Here is a 25,088-nt window from a genome sequence, read left to right on the forward strand (position 1 = left end):
GGCAAGGGTTCAATCCCTAGTCGGGGAAATAAGATCTCACATGCCATAGGGCACAGCCAAAAAGACAAAATAAAAAATTAAAAAAAAAAAGACATTTAGGAAAAAGGGTAATCCTTTCTTTAAATTCTGACACTAGTCAGATTCTCTGTAGAGCCCAGAGTCTGTTTTGAAGGCTATACTTTGAAATATCTGAATACCCTGAGAGGCAGACATCATGAACCGCCTCTCTGGGTGGTCTGGATTTAAACCTGCTTCAGTGAAAGATTAAGATACAAAGCTATCTCAAGAGTATTCCAGGTCTGATTTTATGAAAACTGCAATACTCTATCTTTCTTGTTTACCTCTTGGAAAAAGTAGATGTTGTGGCAATTTGCAAACTGTATTAAAATTTCTCCCACACTGTTTTATACTTCAGTTACCACTGAAACTGGACTAATTTTTAAATGAAGAATGCCATTTTTCTTTGTTACACTGAACAACTGTTTAAAATCTGTTTTTCTGGGAAAAGGTGTCCTACAAATAAGTTTCTTACCTTTTATAGAGGTTTTGAGACACAAAGAGGTTAAGAAGGCAATCGTGCAGCTTCTGTTTACTTCCCTGCTGCTGGAATAGCCAAGGCAGTTCATCTGCACTCCTCCAAGTCACTCGGTCCTGACTATTAGAAGAGAAGGGACAACATTCAATAATACATTGCTACAATTAGATCACTTTAAAAGGCTACAGACAAATGCTGAAGTAGGAGAGAGACATTTGAGATATATCCCTGACTCTGAGTATAATCTGATGCTGAGAAAACTAGGTCAAAATCAGAAACTTGACCAATCTAACTATGAAAACAAAGTGATATTCAGGACCACTGACCAAACTCTAAAGTTTATTTTCCTAAAATTGAACTATTAAAAAAAACATAAATAGACACAAATATACACACACAGGTATAAACAGACACACACATATTTTTAAACTACTTAAACTATTTAACTAGAATAAAATAAAAATAATAAAATGATCCTGCATTGATACCACTTAAGTTTAAATCTTCAGCATAATATTAAAAGACTGACTTACATAATCATCTTTTGTTCTTTTGGCATTAACAGAATAGGAGAGGACTTAACCTTTTAAAATAATAAGGAAATTTTTATACATTAAGTTACACAAGAAAGAGAAATAAGGACACAGAGGTAGAGCGTGTTGCAGAAGCTACAGAAAAACAACATGGACATTTACAATACCTTAGCTGCATGGTGAAATAGTTGGTTAGCTTTTGCCTATATGAAGAAATAATGGTGGGACCTTCCATGTACTCTAGTCTCACTGTTTCCCAAGCCTATGGAGAAGAAGAAAAAACATTACAGTCTGTTTTCTGTAAGTCACTGTACAATCTAACAATGAATTTGTAAAAAGAAATTTATAATTATTTCAATGTTATAGTTGTATAATAGAAAGAGCATTAGAATACTTTAAAATTTGGTATATATTTATGTGATAAACTGACATGAGAATTCCTGTAAGAACTCAAAATATAATTCAATTCAAACTTCTGGTGAATACATTAAAAATCTGAAATGTGTTTTGCAAAAGTACTAAAAAGAGCAAATTATATTTAAGTGATATACGATAAAGGAGAAAGATAAGCCTGTGAAATTACAAACATTCCACACCTGCATATATAACACAGCATACTCAAGTGAAAGACTTCATTTACATTTGTTTATATGTATAAATCAACCATGGCATTGCAGATGATAAGAATTATATTGGTATTTCTGTGGTATCTGTTGTGATTTCTCCTATTTCTTGTTTCATTTGGGTCTTCTCTCTTTTCTTCTTGGTGACTCTGGCCAGAGGTTTGCCAATGTTTTAAATTTTTTTTTTTAATTTTATTTTTGGCTGCATTGGGTGTTAGTTGCTGCACGCGGGCTTTCTCTAGTTGTGGTGAGTGGGGGCTACTCTTTGTGGCAGTGTGTAGGCTTCTCACTGCGGTGGCTTCTCTTGTTGCACAGCACGGCTTCTAGGTGCACAGGCTTCAGTAGTTGTGGCACGTGGGCTCAGTAGTTGTGGCTCATGGGCTCTAGAGTGAAGCCTCAGTCACTGTGGCACAGGGGCTTAGTTGCTCTTCGGCACGTGGGATCTCCCCAGACCAGGGCTTGAACCTGTGTCCCCTGCATTGGCAGGTGGATTCTTAACCACTATGCCACCAGGGAAGTCCCGAGGTTTGTCAATTTTGTTTACCCTTTCAAAGAACCAGTTCTTGGTATTACTGATTTTTTTCTATTGTTTTTTAAATCTTGATGTTATTTATTTCCTCTCTGATCTTTATTATCTCCTTCCTTCTGCTGACTTTAAGTTTTGTTTGTTCTATTTCTAATTCTTTTATGTGGTGGGTTAGGTTGTTTATTTGAGATTTTTCTTATCTCTATGAACTTCCCTCTCAGAACTGCTTTTGCTGCATCCCATAGATTTTGTATGGTTGTGTTTTCATTGTCATTTGCCTCAAGGCATTTTTAAATTTCTTCTTTGATTTCATCATTGACCCACTGGTTTTTCAGTAGTATGTTGCTTAGTCTCCATGTAATTGTTTTTTTTCTCATTTATTTTTCTGTGGTTGATTTCTAGTTTCATGACATTTGTGGTCAGAAAAGATGCTTGAAATAATTTCTATACTTTTAAATTTGTTGAGACTTGTTTTGTGCCCTAGTATGTGGTCAATCCTAGAGAATGTTCCATGTGCACTTGAAAAGAATGTGTATTCTGCTTTATTTGGGATGTAATGTCTTGAAAATATCAATTAAGTCTAACTGTTCTATTGAATCATTTAGGATCTCTGTTGCCTTATTGATTTTCTGTCTCAAAGATCTGTCCATTGATGTGAGTAGGGTATTAAAATCTCCAACCATTATTGTATTCCCATCAATTTCTCCTGTTATGTCTGTTAGTATTTATTTTATGTATCTGGGTGCTCCTATATTGGGTGCATATATGTTGATGAGTGTAATATCCTCTCCTTGTATTGATCCTTATATCATTATATAGTGTCCTTCTTTATCTTTCTTTATAGCCTTTGTTTTAAAGTCTATTTTGTCTGATATGAGTATTGCAACCCCACTTTCTTGTCATTTCCATTTGCATGAAATATCTTTTTCCATCCCCTCATTTTCAATCTATGTGTGTCCTTTGCCCTAAAATGGGTCTCTTGTAGGCAGCATATTGTCAGCTCTTGTTTTTTTCTCCAAACTGCCACTGTGTCTTTTGACTGGAGCATCTAGTCCATTGACAGCTGAAGTAATTATTGATAGATATGTATTTATTGCCATTTTAAACCTTGTTTTCCCATTGATTTTATATTTCTTCTTTGTCCCTTTCTTTTTCTTTTTCCTTTCATGGTTTGATGATTTTCTTTTGTATTATGCTTAAGTTCTCTTCTTTTTGGTTTTTGTGAGTCTACTGTATGTTTTTGATTTATGGTTACCCTGTTTTTCAAGTATGTTAACCCCTTCCTATATCTACTTGCCTTACACTGGTAGTTACATAGGCTCAAACACATTCTAGAAAAAAAAATCTACATTTTCTTATGCTCTTCTCCCATGTTTTATGATTTTGATGTCCTTTTTTACATCTTCACGTTTGTCCTTTTGCTGTTTGCTGTGGTTCATGTGTGATTCTGTAAAATTGTTTTTTTTAATCTGTGTACTGGCTTATTTAAGTGATTTACTTTCCAATTGTGGTTTTCTCTTCCCTAGATTCTTACTTCTTTTCTATTTAGATAAGATCTTTCAATATTTCCTTTAGTATAGGTTTAGTTTTTGCTTGGCTGAAAAATTTTTATCTCTCCTTCTATTCTAAATGATAATCTTGGTGGGTGGAATTTCCTAGGTTGCAGGTTTTTCCCTTTCAGAACTTTGAATATATCTTGTCACTCCCTTCTGGCTTGCAACACTCCTGTAGAGAAATCAGCTGATAGCCTTATGCGGGTTGCCTTGTAATCAACTCTTTGTTTTTCTCTTGCTGCCTTTAGAATCCTCTCTTTATGTTTAACTTTTGCCATTTTTATTATAATATGTCTTGGTGTAGGTCTGTTTGGGTTTATCTTGTTTGGGACCCTCTGTGCTTCCTGAACCTGGATATCTGTTTCCTTCTTTAGGTTTGGGAAGCTTTCAGCCATAATTTCTTCAAATACATTTTCAATCCCCTTTTCTCTTTCTTCTACTTCTGGGATCCCTATTATGCATAGATTGGCATGCTTTGTATTATCCCATAGGTCTCTTATATTGCTTTCATTTTTTTTTTCATTTGTCTTTCTGTCTGCTGTTCTGATAGGGTGATTTCCATTATTCTATCTTCCAGATCACTTATTCATTCTTCTGCATTATTCATTCTGCTATTCATTGTCTTAAGCTCAGTTTTGATTTCAGCAAGTGAATTTTCTAATTTTTCTTGGCTCTTCCTTATAGTTTCTAGTTCCTTTTTACAGTAATCTGTATTTCTATCAATAGTCCTTCTTAATTCCTTCAGTATTTTCATTACCTCTTTTTTGAACTCAGTGTCTATTAGACTGAAGAGGTCTGTTTCGTTGTTTGTTCTTTAAGAGGAATTCTCTTGATCTTTTAATTGGGAGTGGTTCCTCTGATTCATTTTACTTATATTTCTCTTGCTCTATGAGTTTAGGAGAAACAATTTTCTACTGTGGTCTTGGAGGGCTATTTTTACATGGCAGCATCCCTGAGTAGGCTGTGTGGGTTTAATATTTTTTGGTGCAAGGCCGTAAGAGAATACTATGAACAATTACCACAAATTCAACAACCTAGAAGAAATGGACAACTTTCTAGAAACATACAACCCATTAAAACTGAATCAAGAAGAAATAGGTAACTTGAACAGACTGATAACTAGAAGTGAAATAGAATCCGTAATTTAAAAACTCCCTACAAACAAAAGTCCTGGGTCAGATGGCTTCACAGGGGAATTCTACTGAATGTACAAGGAAGAACTTATACCAATCCTTCTCAAACTCTTCTAAAAGACTGAAGAGGAAGGAACACTCCCAAAAACACTCTGTGAAGCCACCATCACCCTGATACGAAAACCAGACAAAGACACTACTAAAAAAGAAAATTACAGGTCAATATCTTTGATGAATATAGATGCAAAAATTCTCAACAAAAATGTTAACAAACTGAATCCAACAACACATAAAAAAGACCATATACCACAATCAAGTTGGATTCATCCCAGGGTCACAAGGATGGTTCAACATACGCAAATCAATCAATATGATACACCACATCAACAAAAGAAAAGACAAACATCACATGATCATCTTAATAGATGCAGAAAAAGCATTTGAGAAAATTCAATATCCAATCACGATAAAAACTCTTTCCAAAGTGGGTATAGAGGGAACATATTTCAACATAATAAAAGTTATTTATGACAAACCAACAGCCAATATAATATTCAATGGTGAAAAGATAAACACTTTCCCGCTAAAATCTGGAAGAAGACAAGGGTGACCACTCTCACCACTTCTCTTCAACATAGTATTGGAAGTCCTAGCCACAGAAGTCAGACAGGAAAAAAAGTAAAAGTATTCAAATTGGTAGGGAAGAGTTAAAATTGTCATTATATGCAGATGACATGATACTATATATAGAAAACCTTAAAGACTCCACGCAAAAACTATTAGAACTGATGAACAAATTCAGTAAGGTAGCAGGATACAAGATTAACATACAGAAATCCATTGCATTTCTTTATACTAATAATGAAACACCAGAAAGGGAATGTAAAAAAAACAAAACAATCCCTTTTAAAATCACATCCAAAAAAAAAAAATATGGAGGAATAACCCTGACCCAGGAGGTGAAAGACTTTTATACTGAGAACTACAAAACATTAATAAAGGAAACTGAAGATGATTCAAAGAAATGGAAAGATATCCCATGCTCTTGGATTGGAAGAATTAATATTGTTAAAATGGCCATACTACCAAAAGCAATCTACAGATTTAATGTGATCCTAATCAAATTACCCATGACATTTTTCAAAGAACTAGAACAAGTAATCCTAAAATGTATATGGAACCATAAAAGACCCAGAATTGCCAAAGCAATTCTTAGGAAAAAGAACAAACCCTCCCAGACATCAGACAATACTACAAAGCTATAGCAATCAAAAACATGGTATTGGCACAAAAACAGACATACGGATCATTGGAACAGAATAGAGAGCCCAGAAATAAACCCAGACACCCACTGTCAATTAATCTTCAACAAAGGAGGCAAGAACATACAATGGGGAAAAGACAGTCTCTTCAGCAAGTTGTGTTGTAAAAGTTGGACAGCCACATGTAAGTCAGTGAAGTTAGAACACACCCTCACACCATACACAAAAATAAACTCAAAATGGCTTAAAGATTTAAATATAAAAGACATGGTACCATAAAACTCCTGGAAGAGAACATAGGCAAGACATTCTCTGACATAAATCGTACCAATGTTTTCTTAAGTCAGTCTCCCAAGGCAATAGAAATAAAAGCAAAAATACACAAACAGGACCTAATCAAACTTACAAGCTTCTGTACAGCAAAGAAAACCATAAAAAAACCAAAAAGACAACCTATAGACTGGGAGAAAATATTTGCCAATGATGCGACCAACAAGGGCTTAATTTCCAAAATATACAAACAGCTCATACAACTCAATAACAAAAAAGCAACAGAATCAAAAAATGGGTGGAAGACCTAAATAGACATTTCTCCAAAGAAGACATACAGATAGCCAATAGGCACGTGAAATTATCTCATCATCGTTAATTATGAGAGAAATGCAAATCAAACTACAATGAGGTACCACCGCACACGAGTCAGATGGCCGTCATTAAAAAGTCTACAAATAACAAATGCTGGGGAGGGTGTGGAGAAAAGGGAACCCTCCTACACTGTTGGTGAGGATGTAAGTTGGTGCAGCTACTATAGAAAACAGTACGGAGGTTCCTTAAAAAACTGAAAATAGAATTATCATATGATCCAATCTCACTCCTAGGCATATTTCTAGACAAAACTATAATCAAAAAGATATATACACCCCTATGTTCACAATAGCACTATTTACAATAGCCAAGACATGGAAAAAATCTAAATGTCCATTGACAGATGGACATTCATGAAAAAGAATGAAATAATGCCATTTGCAGCATGGATGGACCTAGTGATTATCATACTAAGTGAAGTAAGTCAGAAAGAGAAAGACAAATACTGTATGTGGAATCTAAAATATGACAAAAATGAACATATCTGTGAAACAGAAACAGATTCACAGACACAGAAAACAGATTTGTGGTTTCCAAAGGGAAGGGTGTGGGGAGAGGGAAGGATCAGGAGTTTGGTATCAGCAGATGCAAACTAGAATATGGAAAAAAAAAAGTTATATTAGTCATTATTTACTATGTGCTAGACATCATGTCTAGGACCTTACCAGGATCAATTAATTATTTACCACCTCAATTAATTATCTTTACAACCCCTGAGGTAAGCTGCAAACATCTGCCCAAGGCTCAGAGAACTTGCCCAAGGTTACATTAAGCTGTGAAGAGCTGGGCTGTGTATTGAGGCAGAGTGACTTACAGAGCCCAAGTTCTTAAAACATATATAATATACCAGCAATTCAATGAAATATAAAATTGAAAAAACTACCTTTTAAAGTAATAGCCATTTCACAAAGGTACTTACTTCATAGGAATAATATTAGCCAAATTTGGTATCTAACCTAAAATCACTGGAAAAAATTTTTGTAATGCCAAATTTGAGATTTCAATTTTGTCTTGTAATTGAAATATTTGAAATGATGTGGTATTATATAGCATAATACATATGCGATGATATGTGGACATTTCAATAAGTGAAAAAACCTTATTAAGATAACATTTACCTGTAGATGTTGAAACTTGAGCAAACCACAACCATAAGTCAACAAACACATTTTGTGTAAACTGTGAATAAGGGAGGTCAAGACAGCCCAGGATAGCTCAGGATAGAATTCCATCAATTCTGATTCACTCACACCATTGTGACTAACATTTACAAGGCAGAGAATCTAGGGAGAAAAAAGAATTAACAATGATTATAAAGCACTTCTATTAGTAACTAACAGCCATTAAAATTTCCACAATTCTTTTAAACTTTTTAACTTATTTGAATTTATCATTCAAGTGATTTAATAAACTAAGAAACAGATTTCTTAAAATAAAACACACTTTCCAAAAGGCACTAATAAGATAGTGTACATATAAAGTCTAGCACACCAAAGATAACACACATATAGAAAAAGTTTAGTGAAAATTAAAACTGCAGGAAATGTATTATTAAAACTAATGACAGAGTTCTGATTCTGGGAAGATGGTGGAAGAAAACAGTCCTCCTACTACAAATGCCTGTTAATGTCAGATAACATGTAACAAAACATTTCCAAAAGCACAACTGAACCTGCAGAAAAGAAAGGGAAATCCCCCAAGTATCCCAAATAAATAGGAAACTGAAAATTAGAGGGCTAAGTGCTGGAGCTGCTGTCCCTGGGTGAAGTGAGGAGAGAGGATAAGCAACAGTCTCTTAACTTAGCTTGGGTTTTCACACCCACCGTCAGGATGGACGGGGAGCCTTTAAGCTCTGTGAAGCAAGGAGCTGGAACTATGATAGAATGCTTGCCAACACAGGGACCTTTCAAAGGCTGTCCCCTTAGTGATGGAGTGCCTGAGGGAAACAGCGAACAGACAGAAGACTGTGGGCTTAGAGGCAGAATGAAAAGTCAAACCCAGGGGAACCCCCAACCTGAGAAATAGACATAAAAATGGATCCAGGTTAAAACTATAAGAGTTCTGCAAGGTTGCTAGTAAATTTCCAAAAATTAAATTGAATAACCAGAAACAAACAATTTTAAAATGTTATTTTAACTATAAAGTCCTTAGAAACAAATTTTAACAGAAGATGTTTAAGACTTTTATGGGGAAGAAGATAAAATGTTATTGATAATCGTCATTCAAGAAGATGACTAAATAAATGGAGAGCTATTTAGCTTTCCATGAAGGAGAAGACTTATATGATAATTTCCCCCAACTTAGCCTCTAAATCCAACCCAACTACAATTAAAATTGCATATTGACAGGAATAAAGACACAGACCTACTAGAGAATGGACTTGACGATATGGGGAGGGGGAAGGGTAAGCTGTGACAAAGCGAGAGAGTGGCCTGGACATATATACACTACCAAACGTAAAACAGATAGCTAGTGGGAAGCAGCTGTATAGCACAGGGAGATCAGCTTGGTGCTTTGTGACCACCTAGAGGGATGGGATAGGGAGGGTGGGAGGGAGGGAGACGTAAGAGGGAAGAGATATGGGAACATATGTATATGTATAACTGATTCACTTTGTTATAAAGCAGAAACTAGCACACCATTGTAAAGCAATTATACTCCAATAAAGATGTAAAAAAAAAAATTGCATATAGAGTTTCCATGGCACTTGCTGAGCCAATTCTAAAAATACATGTGGGAAATTAGCCAAGACAACTATGGAAGATATTAAGAGGGGGTTTGCCTAACCAAATATCAAAGCTTACTTTAAAGTTCTAATAGTTAAGACAGTGGTATTGACAAGGAATAGTAAATTGGAACAGAAGAGCCTAGAAACAGACTCTTGTTTATATGTGAGCTTGATATTTGACAGATGGCATTCCAAATCAGTAGAAAAGATGTATTAAGTACAATGAACAATTAACTAGCTGTATTTTAAAAGACTGAGAAGTAGCTTCCTGGGAATTCCCTGCCGTGGCCCATGTTCAATCCCTGGTCAGGGAATTAAGATCCCGCAAGTCATGTAGCTAAAAAAAAAAAAAAAAAAAGAAGTAGATTCCTTCCTCACACAATAAATAAAAATATATCATATGAGTTAAGGACTCACACATGAAGAACAAAATTATAAAATATTTTGAAGGGAAAAAATATAAGAATACTTTTATGATAGCAAAGGATTAAAAAAAATAAGATACAACAGGCATAAGCCATGAAAGAAACTGTTGATAAATCTGACTTCATTAAAATAAAACTTTGTATAATGACGCCATAAAGTTAAAAGACAAGAACAGGAAAAAGACACTGAGTTGCAAACTCTATAACAAAGGATTTGTATTCAATATGTAGAACATTTAAAAACTCCTAACAGATCAACAAGAAAAAGTCAACTCCATTAAAAAATGGGTAAAGGACTTGAACAAGCAATTCACCTAAGAGGAAACAAGAATAACCAAGAAGCATGAAAAGATGAAAACTCTCCATGATAATCAGGAAAATGCAAATTCCCCGAGATATCACTTCTGGCCACAGCACACTATGGTAGTGGGTATAGTATATGCTCGAAACATATTTAGCATTACACGGATTTACTGTTTACTTCAATTCACACACAAATACAAACAAGGCAAAATAATCTTCACTTTATAAGTTTATTACACTTTACCTGTTTCATTAGCTCTTTATCCATATCATTTGTCATGGACTCCTGGATAGATCGAAGAACAAGTCTATATAATGAAACAGTATCTTGACACTGGAAACACTGAAGAAGGATTTTATCTAAATTGCCTGCTCTCCCAGCACTGTTGGAATTGAGAACAGATTTAATTTCTTACAGTCTGCCAACATCTGTGAAAAACTTGGGGTAAATAAAAACAGTGCTCTATTTTAACTCTATGTTTTGTACTGTTTAACTGATAACAACAGGAATTCAGTAAAACATGACACAGGAAAACATTAGTTTTATGGGGCTGCTAGAGTCATCACAGTTATTTTAGTGTATTACCATTTAATTCAATTCAATAAACATATGCTGGGACTTAACTATGTATCAAGTAATTACTATACATTATGGAACATAAAAATGAGTAAGACATGGTTCTTATCACCTAGAGGCATGCTGCCTACATACAGGAAGCAGGAAAATAATTATAAATAAGTATTATTAGTTAGCCATGCAAATTAAATTAAAAAAAATAGAACCAGAATTTGGAAAACATCAGGCTAAAGAAAATCAGTAAATGGGGTTTGTTTTAAAATATTACACAATATTTACCAGTAGTTTCCTTTTTAAATACAAAGATATGCAAAGAATAGGGAAAAAACAAAAAAATGGTTCCATAGTCCCTCTTAAAAGAGATAATTTCAATAACTATTAGGAAATGCATGACTCTCGAACTGTACTTATGCAAGCCACTGATGTTCACAGATGTACCGCCACAACTCTGGGGACAATGAAAATATCAAATATCATGGACAATTCAAAGTTTCAGAAGATTTTTTTCGTTTCAAATTTGGTGCTTCAGGTGAGAATGTGGAATTAAGAGACAAGAGTACTAGATTTAGTGTCTAGAATATGAGTTGTGCTAGGATTACAACCTACTGTGATGAATACCAAAACAAGTGTTGATCTTTTTACCTCTGGTTGCGAACAGACAGAGTAGGTGAGGCTGTACTGAAGAAGAAGTAAAAGTAGTAAAACTCTACTGCTTATCTAAAGGCAAATTATGAATGGATTTCTAAAACAGAAGACCAATTGTAAGATGAAAGGTTTATCAGGACGTGGGAACAGAGACAATTAAAAATTCCTACCTACATACCTACCTACTGATAGTGAAAGACACCTGAAATAACATTTTTATGCCTTAGTTGTCTCCTCACTTTCTCAAAGCTACGGGCCTCAAGGAGGCGACAATGAGCACTCCTGGGTAGGCCCCAAATTGAGGCCAAAGATGGCCTTCTTTTGCAACCTCCAGTCAGGAGAAGGTTATTGTGATGAAAACCAGACAGATATATCCAACAAGTTCTGATATTCAAGGACTAGCAGCAATCTTCAGTCATAAGTCACATTCTCATGGTTGTTAGTATCACTGTTAGAATACACAGAATCTTAGTGGCCCAAGAGATTGTCATAATGATCAGTTTTCAGTTTCACACAGTGAAGAAGCGTTCTGCAGCAAACACAAACATGCTGAAGATGACATAAAATAACCACCACTTACCACGCAATCATTTTGCCGAAAAGAGTGACATAAAGGGCATTGCAGGTTGTAGCAGAACGACAGTGTCGTTCTAGCTTCTTCTCCTGCACCAGTTTACCAAAAAACAAAACAGAAATACAAAACCACCCTGGAATTAAGCGGTCTTTACAACCAAGCCATCAACAAATATCCCTGCAGAAATAACACGGTTCCTGCCACCTCATCAGCGGCATCACTGCCGTGTGGTACTGGACCACAGATGCCATCAACATGCAAATGCTTTTTTGCTTTTAAAATACTGCTTAATATAATATAGTAAACTTTAAGACCAAAGTTTTTTTTATTGCTTCTTCTATATCTGTTATTAGTTTAAGAGTAAATGCATTTAAGAAAGTAATTATTACTAAGTTCCAATTTTCCTTAGAACCATATAGAGTACTAAATTGAATTTTAAGTCTCATATAAGGTGTTTTTATAAGGAAAGCTATAGAGAGTAAAAGAAAGCAGCAAAATTAAAAATACTTACCTGCTCTTTACTCAGTTTAATGTCTACAGAGTGGCATTCTGCGATTATAATAGATTTTGCATCTTTAGGATTTAAAGGGTCAAGATGAAGTGTAGGCCACAACCTTTTATTTAAAGAAAAGAAAAATGAAATTGCTGTAATCTACCCACAAGACTAATCAAAGTCCATTACAAGAATTAAATTTTTATACTGCCTTCATAAAATAAACAAAATTAATCTCTGTTAATCATATTAATAGTATTTCATTTTTTAGCAATTAATCACAACAAACACTGTTATAAATAGCTTATACACGAAGTGTATAACATTTCCAGTTCTATACCATCAGTAAAACAACACAGGTATTAGTGTCTGTGAGGAATAGTGTCAGACAGTCTTCGTCCACAGATTACTTGTAATCCAATTAGAATTTACACCCTACAACATCCATTCTCAATGGCGTGGTGAAAATTGTTTGTTGGGGAGGGGAAATCTTACTCTCTTTATGCATAAAGCAGAAATATACACACATATTTATTTACATTCATGAATTGATATATGATATATGTATGGTATTAACACTTCTTGGTAGGTGATTAGGAAGAAAATCACTAACGGGCTCCTAGGGTGGAGAGGCAAAAATAGGTCAAGAAACACTGCCTTACAGAACTCAACCACTGCATCCCTTTTTGAGGACTGTTAAGGTGAGCTTACATTTCAGGACCACAGGTCTCTGGTCTATTTTTCCTAGCCCGGCCTTCCCCGTTTTCCTCACCCATAAATTTAACTGCCTACTAGACATCACCAATTGGAGCTACAATCGGCAACTCAAACAAACCATGTCCAAAGACAAAAGTCATGACCTTTGCTCCACAAACCTGCCCATCCTTTGTGTTTCCCATCTCAGTTCATGGAACCATAGTTTACTTAATTTCTCAAGCCAGAAACCTGGGAGCTATCCTAGCTTTCTTTCTCACATCTCTGATCTAACCTCCCACCAAATCCTATAGATTGCATCCTTTTCTTGAATTTGTCCACTTCTCCCCATCCTCACTGACATCATATGAAAAATATGAGAAATACACATATCAAAAACCTTTCTTTGTTTATACTTTAAAAAGTTCATGTAATCTGAAAGAATTAAATTTAGCACTTACCTCCATGCTGGAGGGCATGTTTCCACATTCACAGAAACAATTACTCTTACATTCACTGGCAGTGGATCTATCAGCCATTTCATGTGTTTTTCAACTTGCTTAAAAATATAAAAACAAAATTCCATCTATTAATTCAAAATATTTCAAAAGCAACCCAATAACAGATCCCAAAGTAAACTGAAATTCTCATTAAATTTCTCATTATTATTAAGGATAAAATCTTATTTTTTGGATGATTTATCTCAGAATATTAGAAGAACAAGTGGCAAAACACTACTATCACTGATCTGAATTCTGGGCATGTAAGGAAATGTCAAGGCCCTAAAACCATGTCAAAATGAACAATATTTGCTAATTGTGAAAATACAGTTTGTCCTTCCCAATAAGATACTAGCAACTACTGGCATATATATATATATATATATAATCTACATGCTTCCTCTCTAGAAATTAAGCAGAAATAAAAGAAACAACATCAACATTTTCTTCTCACAAACATATGATTTAAATGTTTGCTATAGTCACTACAAATATTTTTGTCTCTTTCTGAGTATATCAATAGGTTAAAAAGTGAAAACATACCTGAATTTGATCTATAGAATCAATAATGATGATGATGCTGCCTTGATGACGGGCAGACAGTTTTTCCAGCCAATGTGGAAATTCTTCCAGAAGCTTAGCAGGATCCAATGTCAGAGCAGATACTGACCAAGAATGCTGCATCAACTACAAGGTGAGAACACATGCAAATTAAAGTAGCTACACTGTATCACAACTGGTGAGAAGTATTTCTGTCTCTGCATTTTAAACCAAAATTGTCACCAAAAGGACCCAGCTGCATTGAGTATAATTTTTAACCTTATGCAAAACCAAAACAAATGTGTAATACTGAAAATTGGTTTATCATCAGGTACTCAGGCCTGACAACTTCTGAATCTAAATAAAATTTCTGATAACTCCAAAAGATGGTGTATTTTTCTACCTTTAGAGTCAGTCGTTTAATAATCAAGGAAGACTCTGAGCTGGTTGACATGGGCCTCCCCACAAAATGAGAAAGAATTAGTGTGTTAGGGGAATTCTTCTGTTGTAACTGAATCCTGAAAGAAAAAGACCTTTTATAAGACTGATGAAGCTCCTTTACGGTCAACAAAAAAAGAATTCACAATACATTAAGCATCAAATGCTACCTGTTAGTAATTACATGGTCAGTCAATTTTGAATTAATACGGGAAATTTCCATTTTTACACCACTTTTAGATTCTTTTAAATAAACCATTAAAAATTATAGCTTCATTTTAATTACAAATTGGTGTTACTAACGTAAACCAAAACACTATACATTTGAGGTTAAAGTATTAGTAAAGTGAGCATTAACCTTTAATTACAAGTATGTTATTAAAGGAAAAAGGAAGTTTCTTTGTTAAGTACAAAAATAGTATTTCCAAACATAACTCTGAATAACAGGGCAATAAAAAGGAAACAACATACACCAACTCCTCAATGTAAATAATAACTATAAGTGAAAGGAAATGGTCTTACCACTTGTTTTTCAATAATATGATGAACTAAAATAAAACTAAGAGTTTATTAGCTTATATGAACCTTAGTCCATAATTTGAAGAACTAGTTTGCATTCATAGTAAAGATTATCCTTTATTTTGATATTCTTTATGATTTATTCCACTCTAAATAGTCAGTCTTTGTCTTGTTTCAAATATTTAAAATCCCAATGAAACTTTTACGATGAAGCCAGTAATTGAAAATAAAGGCACATGCCCTCTATAATTCACCTAACTCCATGCCACAGTGACCACTCCCTTAGCTCTGACCTACATAATTTATGTACACAATCACAAATGCTCACATTTCCTATTCCTTTCTCATTCTGTATCTTCTCTCTAACTTTCAACTTGTATATATCTCAGGGCATGAGTCTGTTATATTACTCTTTTTGCTTTTTTAATGTTCAGTACAGGCCCTGTAGCAAGGTAGACATCCAATAATTCATTTTGTTGAACGAGCTCAGTAATTCAAATGATGACAACGATAACAATTTAATTGCACTGAATCATACCACTTTGATAAAAGAAGGGACTTTCCAGAGCCTGGTCCTCCAGATACAAGAAGGGGTGGAATTGGTGCTGGTGCTGCCACTAGATCATTAAGGCGCTGGTAATACTAGAAATAAAAATGAATTTAAATTGTGAAAAAGAACATGCCTCTTAGAACACTAAATAGAGTCAATTTCTGATTATCCTCTGAAATCAGTGGAGAAAAGCTGCATGAAAAAATGAAATCTACTTTTAATCAATAGCACCCTCATAACTGCTTATTTTTATGGCTGGTTAAATATGTCCAAAGTAGTAAAACTAAGAATGGGCCCCAATTTCTCCTACCATAGTATTAATGGATGAGGGGCAACCTTTCAGATCCCCATGGGGCTTTGCACCATTCAGATGTCCTGCAGAATGCTGCAGAGAGACTACTGCATTACCCCAAGTTCCTGAACCATGGAAAGTACCACAGGTGGCCTTGAGGGCACCAGCAGGCATCCCTACATCTCCTGGTCAGAAGAACACCTGTCCAGAAGAACACCTGTCCTGTCTCAGTTTCCAGAGAAACAAGAGAGGGTCTTGTCTGGGGCCTTGGAGTCTCCCAACATGCTACTGAGAACCAAGCTAGGACACCTGAGATCTTTCTGAAACTGCATGTGTTCCATGCAAAGTCTGAGAACTCCTATTTCCTAGGCTTTCCCCAGATAGGAAAACCTCGTTCAGAGCTGAAAAGGACATGCTCAGAAAACTGAAATATCTCAGTCGTTATAAAGGAGTTTCCAAAGTCATCTTGGGGGTTAGGATGTTTCTTAAGTGTACCAGTGGTCTAAATGATAGCTGATGAGGAGTCAAAAGAATGTGTAATAAGTAGTTTATGCGAGCTTTAGGGTAGCAGAAATTTCCAGCAACTACAATAAATAATTACTTGGTATAGTTTTTCTATCAATTTTTCTGTTTGTCATATCATATTCCCCAGGAATTCAAATATTTCTCATAGAAATGATACTTCTCAAGAAGAAAAGGGCTTAATTGATTTATGACCTTGTAAATCCTAACAATTTAGTTCGTGGTCCCAACTAAAGCCCATTTATAGACCCATGTTTCCCACATTAAGACCCCTTGCCATAGAAGAAAGCATAGGATTTGGAGCCAGAAGACCTAGGTTAAAATCTCACATCTGCAATCTACACCCTGTATGCTCTTAGGCAAACTATAATCTGGACCTTAGGTCCTTCATTTATATAATAAAATAGTGATAGCAATTCCTCTCTTATAAAATGACAACAATTTAACATTTACCATATGCCAGGTACCGTGCCAAGTGCTTTTTGTGCATGACCTGATTTAGAACCCCAAACAACCATGTGAGATAGGTGTTATTAATTATCCTCATTTTACAGACAAGAAAGTCAAAGTTTAGAGCTAAGTAACTTGATCAAAATCCATAGTGAGGAAATGGTGGAACCAGGACATAAACACTGACAGTCTAAATTATGAAAGTCATTAAAAATCCTATAAAAATACAGCTGTGACAGCTACTGTAATATTCTTCAAGATATTAGTTCTTATATTAATTTTAAAATATTATTAAGTATTTTTGAACTTGAACACAGATTCTTTGTGCACTTCTAGTTTTGTTTATTTGCTTAAATGTTTAAGGATGCTGAAGGACTGACCTGCCTACTGCATTAACTACTCTGCTTTGTTTTCTGAATGTTTGATATTTTGATTCCTCCAAGAATTGGAACAATAGAGAGCCTTCCTATTTTTATCAAGTTTCCTAGGTATCCTAAACTTGGTCTGGCGAATTGCAAATGGTAGCATAATAAACATGTAGTTGATAAATCCTAATCTGTAACTAAACATGTTTGATATTCGTAAGTATATTTGAATCTCACACATCTTTCATATGATACAAACCTAAGCACATGTCTCAACATGGATAATTAAGCCATGAGGGCAGATACTAACACAATCCTCAACCTTGACTATAATTAGGTGAAACCACAATTATGATACAGCCTTTAAGCAGTAACTGATCTTTGTTGGAACAATACTCCAAATGCTTACTTTCTCAAATCCCAACTCATGGGCTGAATTTGAAGCCTGCTGAAAAGCTTCCATTTGCTCTTGTTCATCATGTATGTCCCACAGAACATCACCAAAATCATCTTCTTCTGGAATAGAATCTTCACTGCCCAAATCCTTAGTTTCCAGGTCTGTAGTTTCAAAGCCCAGGATGTCCTGAACACCAAGAGCAAGCACACAAAAGCAAACAAAGGAAGTGAAGACCTTGTACAGTATTGTCAGCACACAGGCCTAACGTGGCCCTCACCTACCTCGGAGGGCAAGCCCAAACCTATGGCCTTTGTATGGTACCTCCAGGGATCAATTTATAACTATAAAAATAAGCAATAGTTTAAAAATAAAGAAAAGAAGTAAAGAAATATTAAAATAATAAAAACAAACACCACTCTCATTCATTAAAAATAAAGTTAGAGGCAATCTGGTTTCTGAAAAATGTTACACAGTATCTTTGGTTATATCTGGCTGGTGAACAATTTTAAAGACCGTGCTAATGTCTAAGAAATATGCTGCTTTACATTTTTACAAGCATTTAATTACTAAGATGGGGTTTCTTGATATCAAATATCTCTGCTATGATGTCTAGTCTTTATATTAATCACTGAAAATATGTTGTCCTACAAATGGTAAAGTTGGTCAATATGTCCATTTTCACTTACTGCCATTTACTCTGTTCAATTCATCTTATTTTGGGGCTCACTCTTTTTCTCTGATAACAAATCTGCATACTTGTAACACAAGTTAATTTAAAAAAGCAATTTAATCCCTTACTTCTCAAATAGGGTCCCTGGTACCCTGAGGGAGGGGCCAGCAGGTAAGGATAAACACAAGCTAAACATCTGGTGCCCATTTTACTTGAAGATAGGGAATTATTTTTCTTTTTCTTATCATTATTAGAATTTTTGCTGATACATAATTTTAAATGATTTTTAATAGTAAAAAAGGACAGGTAAACATCAAGCAGAATATATAATTCGCATAAAGTTTCAAGATAATACTGAGACATCATAGAAACTTTCAGTTTGAGACACCTCTGTGATCCATGATCTCAGACACCTAGAGGTGTGTTTTCACCCCTCTCTATTGCTACGGGGATAATGTGGTAGAAAAATTCAAGACAGATTTTTCTAATATACAAAAACTCAAGGTGCACACAGAATCTAAGGAGACTCTCTGTTGAATAGGGTGAACATTATCCCTCATATACTTCCTTTTTACCTACCACTTTTGTAATCCATTTTATACTTAACGGATATTAAAACATCAAATCGTTTGTGAGACAACTGAGAGATACAGATACATGGTACTGGGAATAACACAATAATACCACCAGATGGACTCTTGCCAGAAAAGAGGGCACTTTACCCCGGTATTGTTTTCAAAAAAAACCAAATACGGGATTTTCTCTGGAAAACCCAATTTTATTGAAATCACTCTTAAGATATTTGAGCAGAAATCTTACAGGGAATGCACATTTACCTGTTTAATAATCTTTTCTACGTAAATATAGGTTTTATAGACTCCTTCTGCAGGATCTCCTGAGTGATCAATGATCTGGGGGGAAAAAAAGAAGTTTAACAACAAGAAAAAAACAAGACTAACAGGAGGAGGAGGGGGCGGTAAACACTTTTAGAATGCTTATATGTTAGGAACTGTTCTAAGTACTTTGCATATATTAGCTCATTTACCCTCACAACCCTACAAGGGAGGCACTGTTATTCTCTCCATTTCATAGAAGAGGAAACTGAGGCAAGTTAAAAAACTCGTCTAAGGTCACACAACGGATTTAGTGTGAACAATGTTGCAAATAAAACAAAAAGTATGCTTTCTGTTTTGCTTATGTGTCCATCTGAGAAAGTGACTGGAGTTGGTGATACCAAAACTCTGTCCAGAACCTGGTGTCACCACTGAAAGTCCACTTTGGTCTGGATGATGCACACACCTGCCCATTTTGACATGTGACAGCAGGAACCTGTTAAGGAACCAGATAGGTGGGATGGTGTGTGCTGGGGCCCTGGTAGCAGCGTCTGCGACCCCACGGTGCATAGTGAGGCCATGGAGCCTCTGTCCCTGCCAGCACTTGGACGCAAACAGAAATAAACTTTATCATGTGGAGCAGAGAGTGTGGAAAATGTTCCTAAGTTTGGCTTGATTCTTTTCAGCTCACAGCCTTGGGGGAAATAGTTTTTATTTTTTTCTTCTTGTCCTATAACCTGAACACATAGGTTCATATAAAAGCCCTCCCTGAATAGTGCTTGCTTTCTGCCTGTTTGTTTCGGAAGGGTAACCAGGGTAACCTGAGGAAATATGGAAGGGTTGGGGTCCCAGGTTGTAGTGGTCAGAGGGAACCAACCTTTCATTTGTGGGAGACAATGGGACCCCCTCTGCTTTCCCCTGTGGGCTGGGGCCTGGCACACAGTAGGTGCTCAACAAATCTGTGGGTTACTTATGGAATGATCCAGAGGAGTGGTGGGGGGAGGAGCCACGTGCCAAGGCGGAGGGAAGCTCCACGACCTTCACTTGGGGGACAGGTCGGGGAGCTGGTACAGAGGACAAGGCAATCCCCCCACCGCCGCCCCAACTGTCACTCTCAGTTCCTCCCCTGCTTGGCTGGGGGGCTTGGCCCAGGGTGAAAGGAATGGTCTTTTTTCAGGAAAATTCCAATGGCTGAATTCTCACACTTCTGCTTCAGGTAAGAACTTGTGGATACCTTGCTAATCAATTCACCTTTGTGGGTATGAACATTCCAAAGCTGGGAAAAGCCCAACACCAGCCTTTATTGTTTTAATCACTCTGCTGAGTGTCCCTTCTCTTGATGTCCTGAATAAAGGTCATGTTTTTTTTTGTAAACACACACACATATACACATATACACACGTACACATGTGTATACACACGTATGCATGCCAACACATTGACACACACACATGAGTTAAACAGCTACTTTAATTTCATCTTATGTATTCTGTACCATTCAATACACATAACCTTCAAAATCCATCTTTATGCCAATAAAGCAAAGAAGTTTGCTACATTTAAATTTATAATCATAGTAGAGGGATCTTATTTGACTCCTATATAAAAAAATTCATCCTCTAGTATACTGATTTTTAAAAGCAATATTTATAGAATAAATAGAAAAAAGATAAAGATTAATATCTTTCGTCGTGGCACCTAGTGAACTAGGCTGGTACTAAAATAATTCAAACAAAGAATGAAATGGCTTTGGAGATTAACTGTAATAAAAATGTACTCTTGTCTTAGACTCTTCACTATGTTATGCTGGCCTCAAGAAAAATGCCTGTATTCATATTTGATCTTATTTTCTGGCTAGGCATAGAGAAACAGAAACTTCGTCAAAATCCTAGGGTTGTTTTTGATTGTATTCTTAACACTAACTATAAACATTTACTATAAACATTTACATTAAACATTTACCAAGTTAGTAATGCAAAGCCTGTAATCTCTATTCTAAAATATATCCTACCACGCATCTAGGGATGATCAAATCCTTCTACTCATCATCAGTTTTTGGCTTTTCCCAATGCTTTCAGGAAAGGTTACCATGAAAAGGCTCCTCCTTACACTAATCCTTGGTCAATAATAGATAGAAGGACTCTGTGCTTGGGAAAAAAGCACAGTAGAGATTCTGATTTATCCACTACAGATCATACACTTTTGAGGCACATATTGCTGTTGATGCCTCTCTTTCTCTCATAGTCCACAACTAATCTGTTAGGAAATCTATTGGCTCTGTCAAAATTTATCCAGAATCCTACTGCTTTATTTTTTATTTTTTTTGCGGTACGCGGGCCTCTCACTGTTGTGGCCTCTCCCGTTGCGGAGCACAGGTTCCGGACGCGCAGGCTCAGCGGCCATGGCTCACGGGCCCAGCCGCTCCGTGGCATGTGGGATCTTCCCGGACTGGGGCACGAACCCGTGTCCCCTGCATCAGCAGGCGGACTCTCAACCAGTGTGCCACCTGGGAAGCCCCCTACTGCTTTTTATCACATCCTCTACCACCACCCTGGTCTAAGCCACCAGCATCTCTCATTTGGATGACGGCAACAGCTCTCCACCTCTGCCCTATCCCACTACCTTCCCTCCAAACCACAGTCGATTCTCAACACAGTCAATTCTTCCTCTTTGGTTAAATCCTTCAATGGCTCCCCACCTCACTCTAAGTAAAAAAAACAAGGTTCTTCAGCATCGGCCCCGATGACCGCTCCTACTTATTTCCCCTCACTCATTCTGCTCCAGCCCCGCTGGCTTCCTTCCTCTCCCCAAACACGCCAGCGCCTCTCTCTGCCAAGCATAGGTTCTTAAAAAAAACCTATGAATTTTACCTTGGCTTTGTTGGTCTTGTTCAGGTTAGAAACTTGATCAATCAGGTGCTGGACAGAGTCAGAACTGACTTTCCCATCTTCCAAACGATGATAAATTAATCGTGGTTTGCCTTCAGGGTTTTTCAGAAAAGCTTCTTCACAGTCTTCCAATAACAGGCTAGATTGGAAATCAGTATTTCTTGTGCTATGCTGCACTGTAGCAGCACACAGTTAGTCAATTAACCTAAGTGCCAAGAAGGGGGATTTACTACAATGACAAGTGGCCAGAAAAGGCCCCGCTGCAGAATAAGCGAAACTTTCCAAAAATGGTTGTTTTTATAGCTCTGTTCTAGCTTAGTGTCAATATTAAAGTATAATATATTCACTAGCAGACAATGAGAGTAGGTACAATAAATTAAATTTTAAAGCATACATAATTTTAATATTTTAAAATCTAATTTAAAAAAAACTTCTCAAAAATACTGTTAAACATTGCTCAAAATAATGGTCCATGCTCATGAGACTTTGCAAATAAATGGAAAACCTAATTCTATTCACAATTATATAATTTCAAGTTAAAACACAAAAATCATCAGCCTCAAGGTTTCAAGATTTTTCTCTTCTCTAATCCTTTAGCCTCTACTCATTCAATAAATGATCTGAATCCTTATACCCCAGATACACTGTAAGAAAGATCCAGAGGCAGATGGGGAAGGTTAGATAGCTATTAAAATCTTGACTGTGGTAAAGGTTAAAAAAAAATTCTAACTATGCTCAATGTACTGTAACTACAGTTTGTACCATTCCTATTTAAATTCCAGAAAAATCTTCAAATAACCTACTAGTGTTTTCTACACCACAAGGAAAACTAAACAATTCCCCTTTCTAAAAAGCATTAAATGAAAGTTTGTCTAGAAAGGCAAATTACTGTGTGTATACAGGGGAAAGCCATTATATGATTCAGAATTTGCGTAAAAAACTAAAATACCAGCCCCAATACGAAACAGAGAAAAAAAGCAAAAAGAAGAAAACAGAAAGAAAAAACAACATAGTTTTAAGGATTAAAGCATTAACAAGAGAAAAACAACAAGTGAGATATACTATCACCTAAGATAAAATACTACCTAGATATTAAAGAATAAAACAGGATATATTCTTTTTTTTTTTTTTTTTGCAGTACACGGGCCTCTCACTGTTGTGGCCTCTCCCGTTGCGGAGCACAGGCTCCGGACACGCAGGCTCAGCGGCCATGGCTCACGGGCCTAGCCGCTCCGCGGCACGTGGGATATTCCCGGACCGGGGCACGAACCTGTGTCCCCTGCATCAGCAGGCGGACTCTCAACCACTGCACCATCAGGGAAGCCCCAGATATATTCTTAATATAAAAACAAAACAGGAAAATAAAAGAGGGAAGGGGAGGTAAAGGACTCCAACTAAAGGAAATCAAGTTGAAGGAATCCTTAAACTTATTTTGGGAAAAGGTTCCTTGACCAGGTAGCTCCTTGGCCACCTGGTCTCCGGGTAGAGTCTTAAGGATCAATGATAGGTTATATTGCAGGAACTCTCATAAAGCTTAGGGCTCCAAACACTTCCAAACACAGTTAAAGTCAGAGTTGGTCCTCAATAAAAAGAGAAAAATGCTTTGGAAGGATTAAATCCAATCAGATAGAAAATATAGAAAGAAAAATTAACTTCTTATTTAACCTCCTATCTATCTTACTTTGTCTTCTATCTATATATCTAACTGGTAACAAAAAAAAAAAGCTTCATTTGCAGACTAGATTCATTGATGTGATTATATTTCACATTATAAGAAAACTGCTCACTTTACTGGATTTAAGTAGTTAGCTCCTCAGAGAATTAAAAATATGATTTAACACCTATGCAAGTGTTCAAGTGCCTCTCAATCTGTATCTGAAGAAAGAAAATAATGAAGGTTAATGCTGATTATTGAAATCAGGGGTCACCACCTTCTTCTGTAAAGGGTCAGCTAGTAAACATTTCAGGCTTTGTGGGCCATACAGTCTCTGCTGAAATACTCAACTCTGCTGTTGTAGTGTGAAAGCAGCTGTAGACAATACATAAATGAATGACCATACCTGGGCTCCAATAAAACTTTATTTATAAAAACAGGTGGCTGACTGGATTTGACCTGAGGGCCATAGGTTGCTGACGTCTGATTAAAATGATCTTTACATTAATGATGTTAATCTTATAACCTATTAACAAGCCTAACAGCGTGAAACTTTTAATTTTTTATTTTATTCACATATTAAAAGTCATAGAATTTACTGAATTTCATGGATTGTTTTTGATTGTAAGAATGCAATTAGAACTTATCTTTCAAGTTCATCTGGTAATCTCAATTTCTATTTATGAGTTTAACTTCTATAATAAATTATAGAATTTTCAGCTTACCTTGGTAAGGTTAAATGAATGAATAAGATAACTAATGAACTCTTCTCAATTTCCCATTTTCTTACAGTGAGGTACTGATTTTCAATATCAATTGGAAAATACACAGCATGGAAAAAATATCCCATTGTCTCACACATTCTTTTAAGTTTAGGTGAATAGTCCTAAAAACAAATTAAAACATAAGAAAGCACAGCTTATTTAACTAAAGATCTAGTCAGATTCATACTACTTAAAATCAAAAAGGTTATGTTGTATATTCTCTGATTTAAAACTTTAAAAATTATATGATCACATCGTAAAGAAAATCTTTAAGAGAAAAGGCAAGTTTCTCTATAAAATAAAAATAGTAATAGCTTAGCAACTTTCCTGTTTCCTAGCTCAGAAAATGATTTATCTCATAATAAACCTAAAACAACAGGAGTAAAGTATTAGACTATTTTGCTTTGGTAGTTATTTATTATTATTATTACAAATGACTTTTGTTTATTGTTATAGGG

At 35.8% G+C, this 25,088-nt stretch overlaps 1 protein-coding gene across 9 annotated transcripts in view; it reads right to left on the reverse strand.

Annotated features, from left to right (window-relative positions):
- Positions 1-25,088, reverse strand: part of NPHP3 (nephrocystin 3) — a 58,281-nt gene that overhangs the window by 25,351 nt on the left and 7,842 nt on the right. For all 9 annotated transcript variants that reach the window (XR_003429719.1, XR_003429720.1, XR_003429721.1 and 6 more), the window contains exons 6-19: positions 24,592-24,752; positions 22,195-22,351; positions 19,328-19,402; positions 17,834-18,007; positions 15,784-15,887; positions 14,692-14,806; positions 14,292-14,435; positions 13,710-13,807; positions 12,574-12,676; positions 12,069-12,151; positions 10,511-10,649; positions 7,929-8,093; positions 1,236-1,330; positions 533-655 (exon numbers count right to left, since the gene is read on the reverse strand). Coding sequence is in view for 6 of the 9 variants with exons in the window: in XM_027091666.1 (XP_026947467.1) it covers positions 533-655; positions 1,236-1,330; positions 7,929-8,093; positions 10,511-10,649; positions 12,069-12,151; positions 12,574-12,676; positions 13,710-13,807; positions 14,292-14,435; positions 14,692-14,806; positions 15,784-15,887; positions 17,834-18,007; positions 19,328-19,402; positions 22,195-22,351; positions 24,592-24,752 (1,736 nt within the window). In the remaining 3 variants the exon portion in view is untranslated. The remainder of the gene's footprint in view (positions 1-532; positions 656-1,235; positions 1,331-7,928; positions 8,094-10,510; positions 10,650-12,068; positions 12,152-12,573; positions 12,677-13,709; positions 13,808-14,291; positions 14,436-14,691; positions 14,807-15,783; positions 15,888-17,833; positions 18,008-19,327; positions 19,403-22,194; positions 22,352-24,591; positions 24,753-25,088) is intronic.

Source organism: Aethalodelphis obliquidens, unplaced genomic scaffold (assembly GCF_003676395.1).
Source record: "Aethalodelphis obliquidens isolate GAN/ISIS:26980383/991018 unplaced genomic scaffold, ASM367639v1 scaffold72, whole genome shotgun sequence".
In the NCBI taxonomy this organism is placed as follows: domain Eukaryota; kingdom Metazoa; phylum Chordata; class Mammalia; order Artiodactyla; family Delphinidae; genus Aethalodelphis; species Aethalodelphis obliquidens.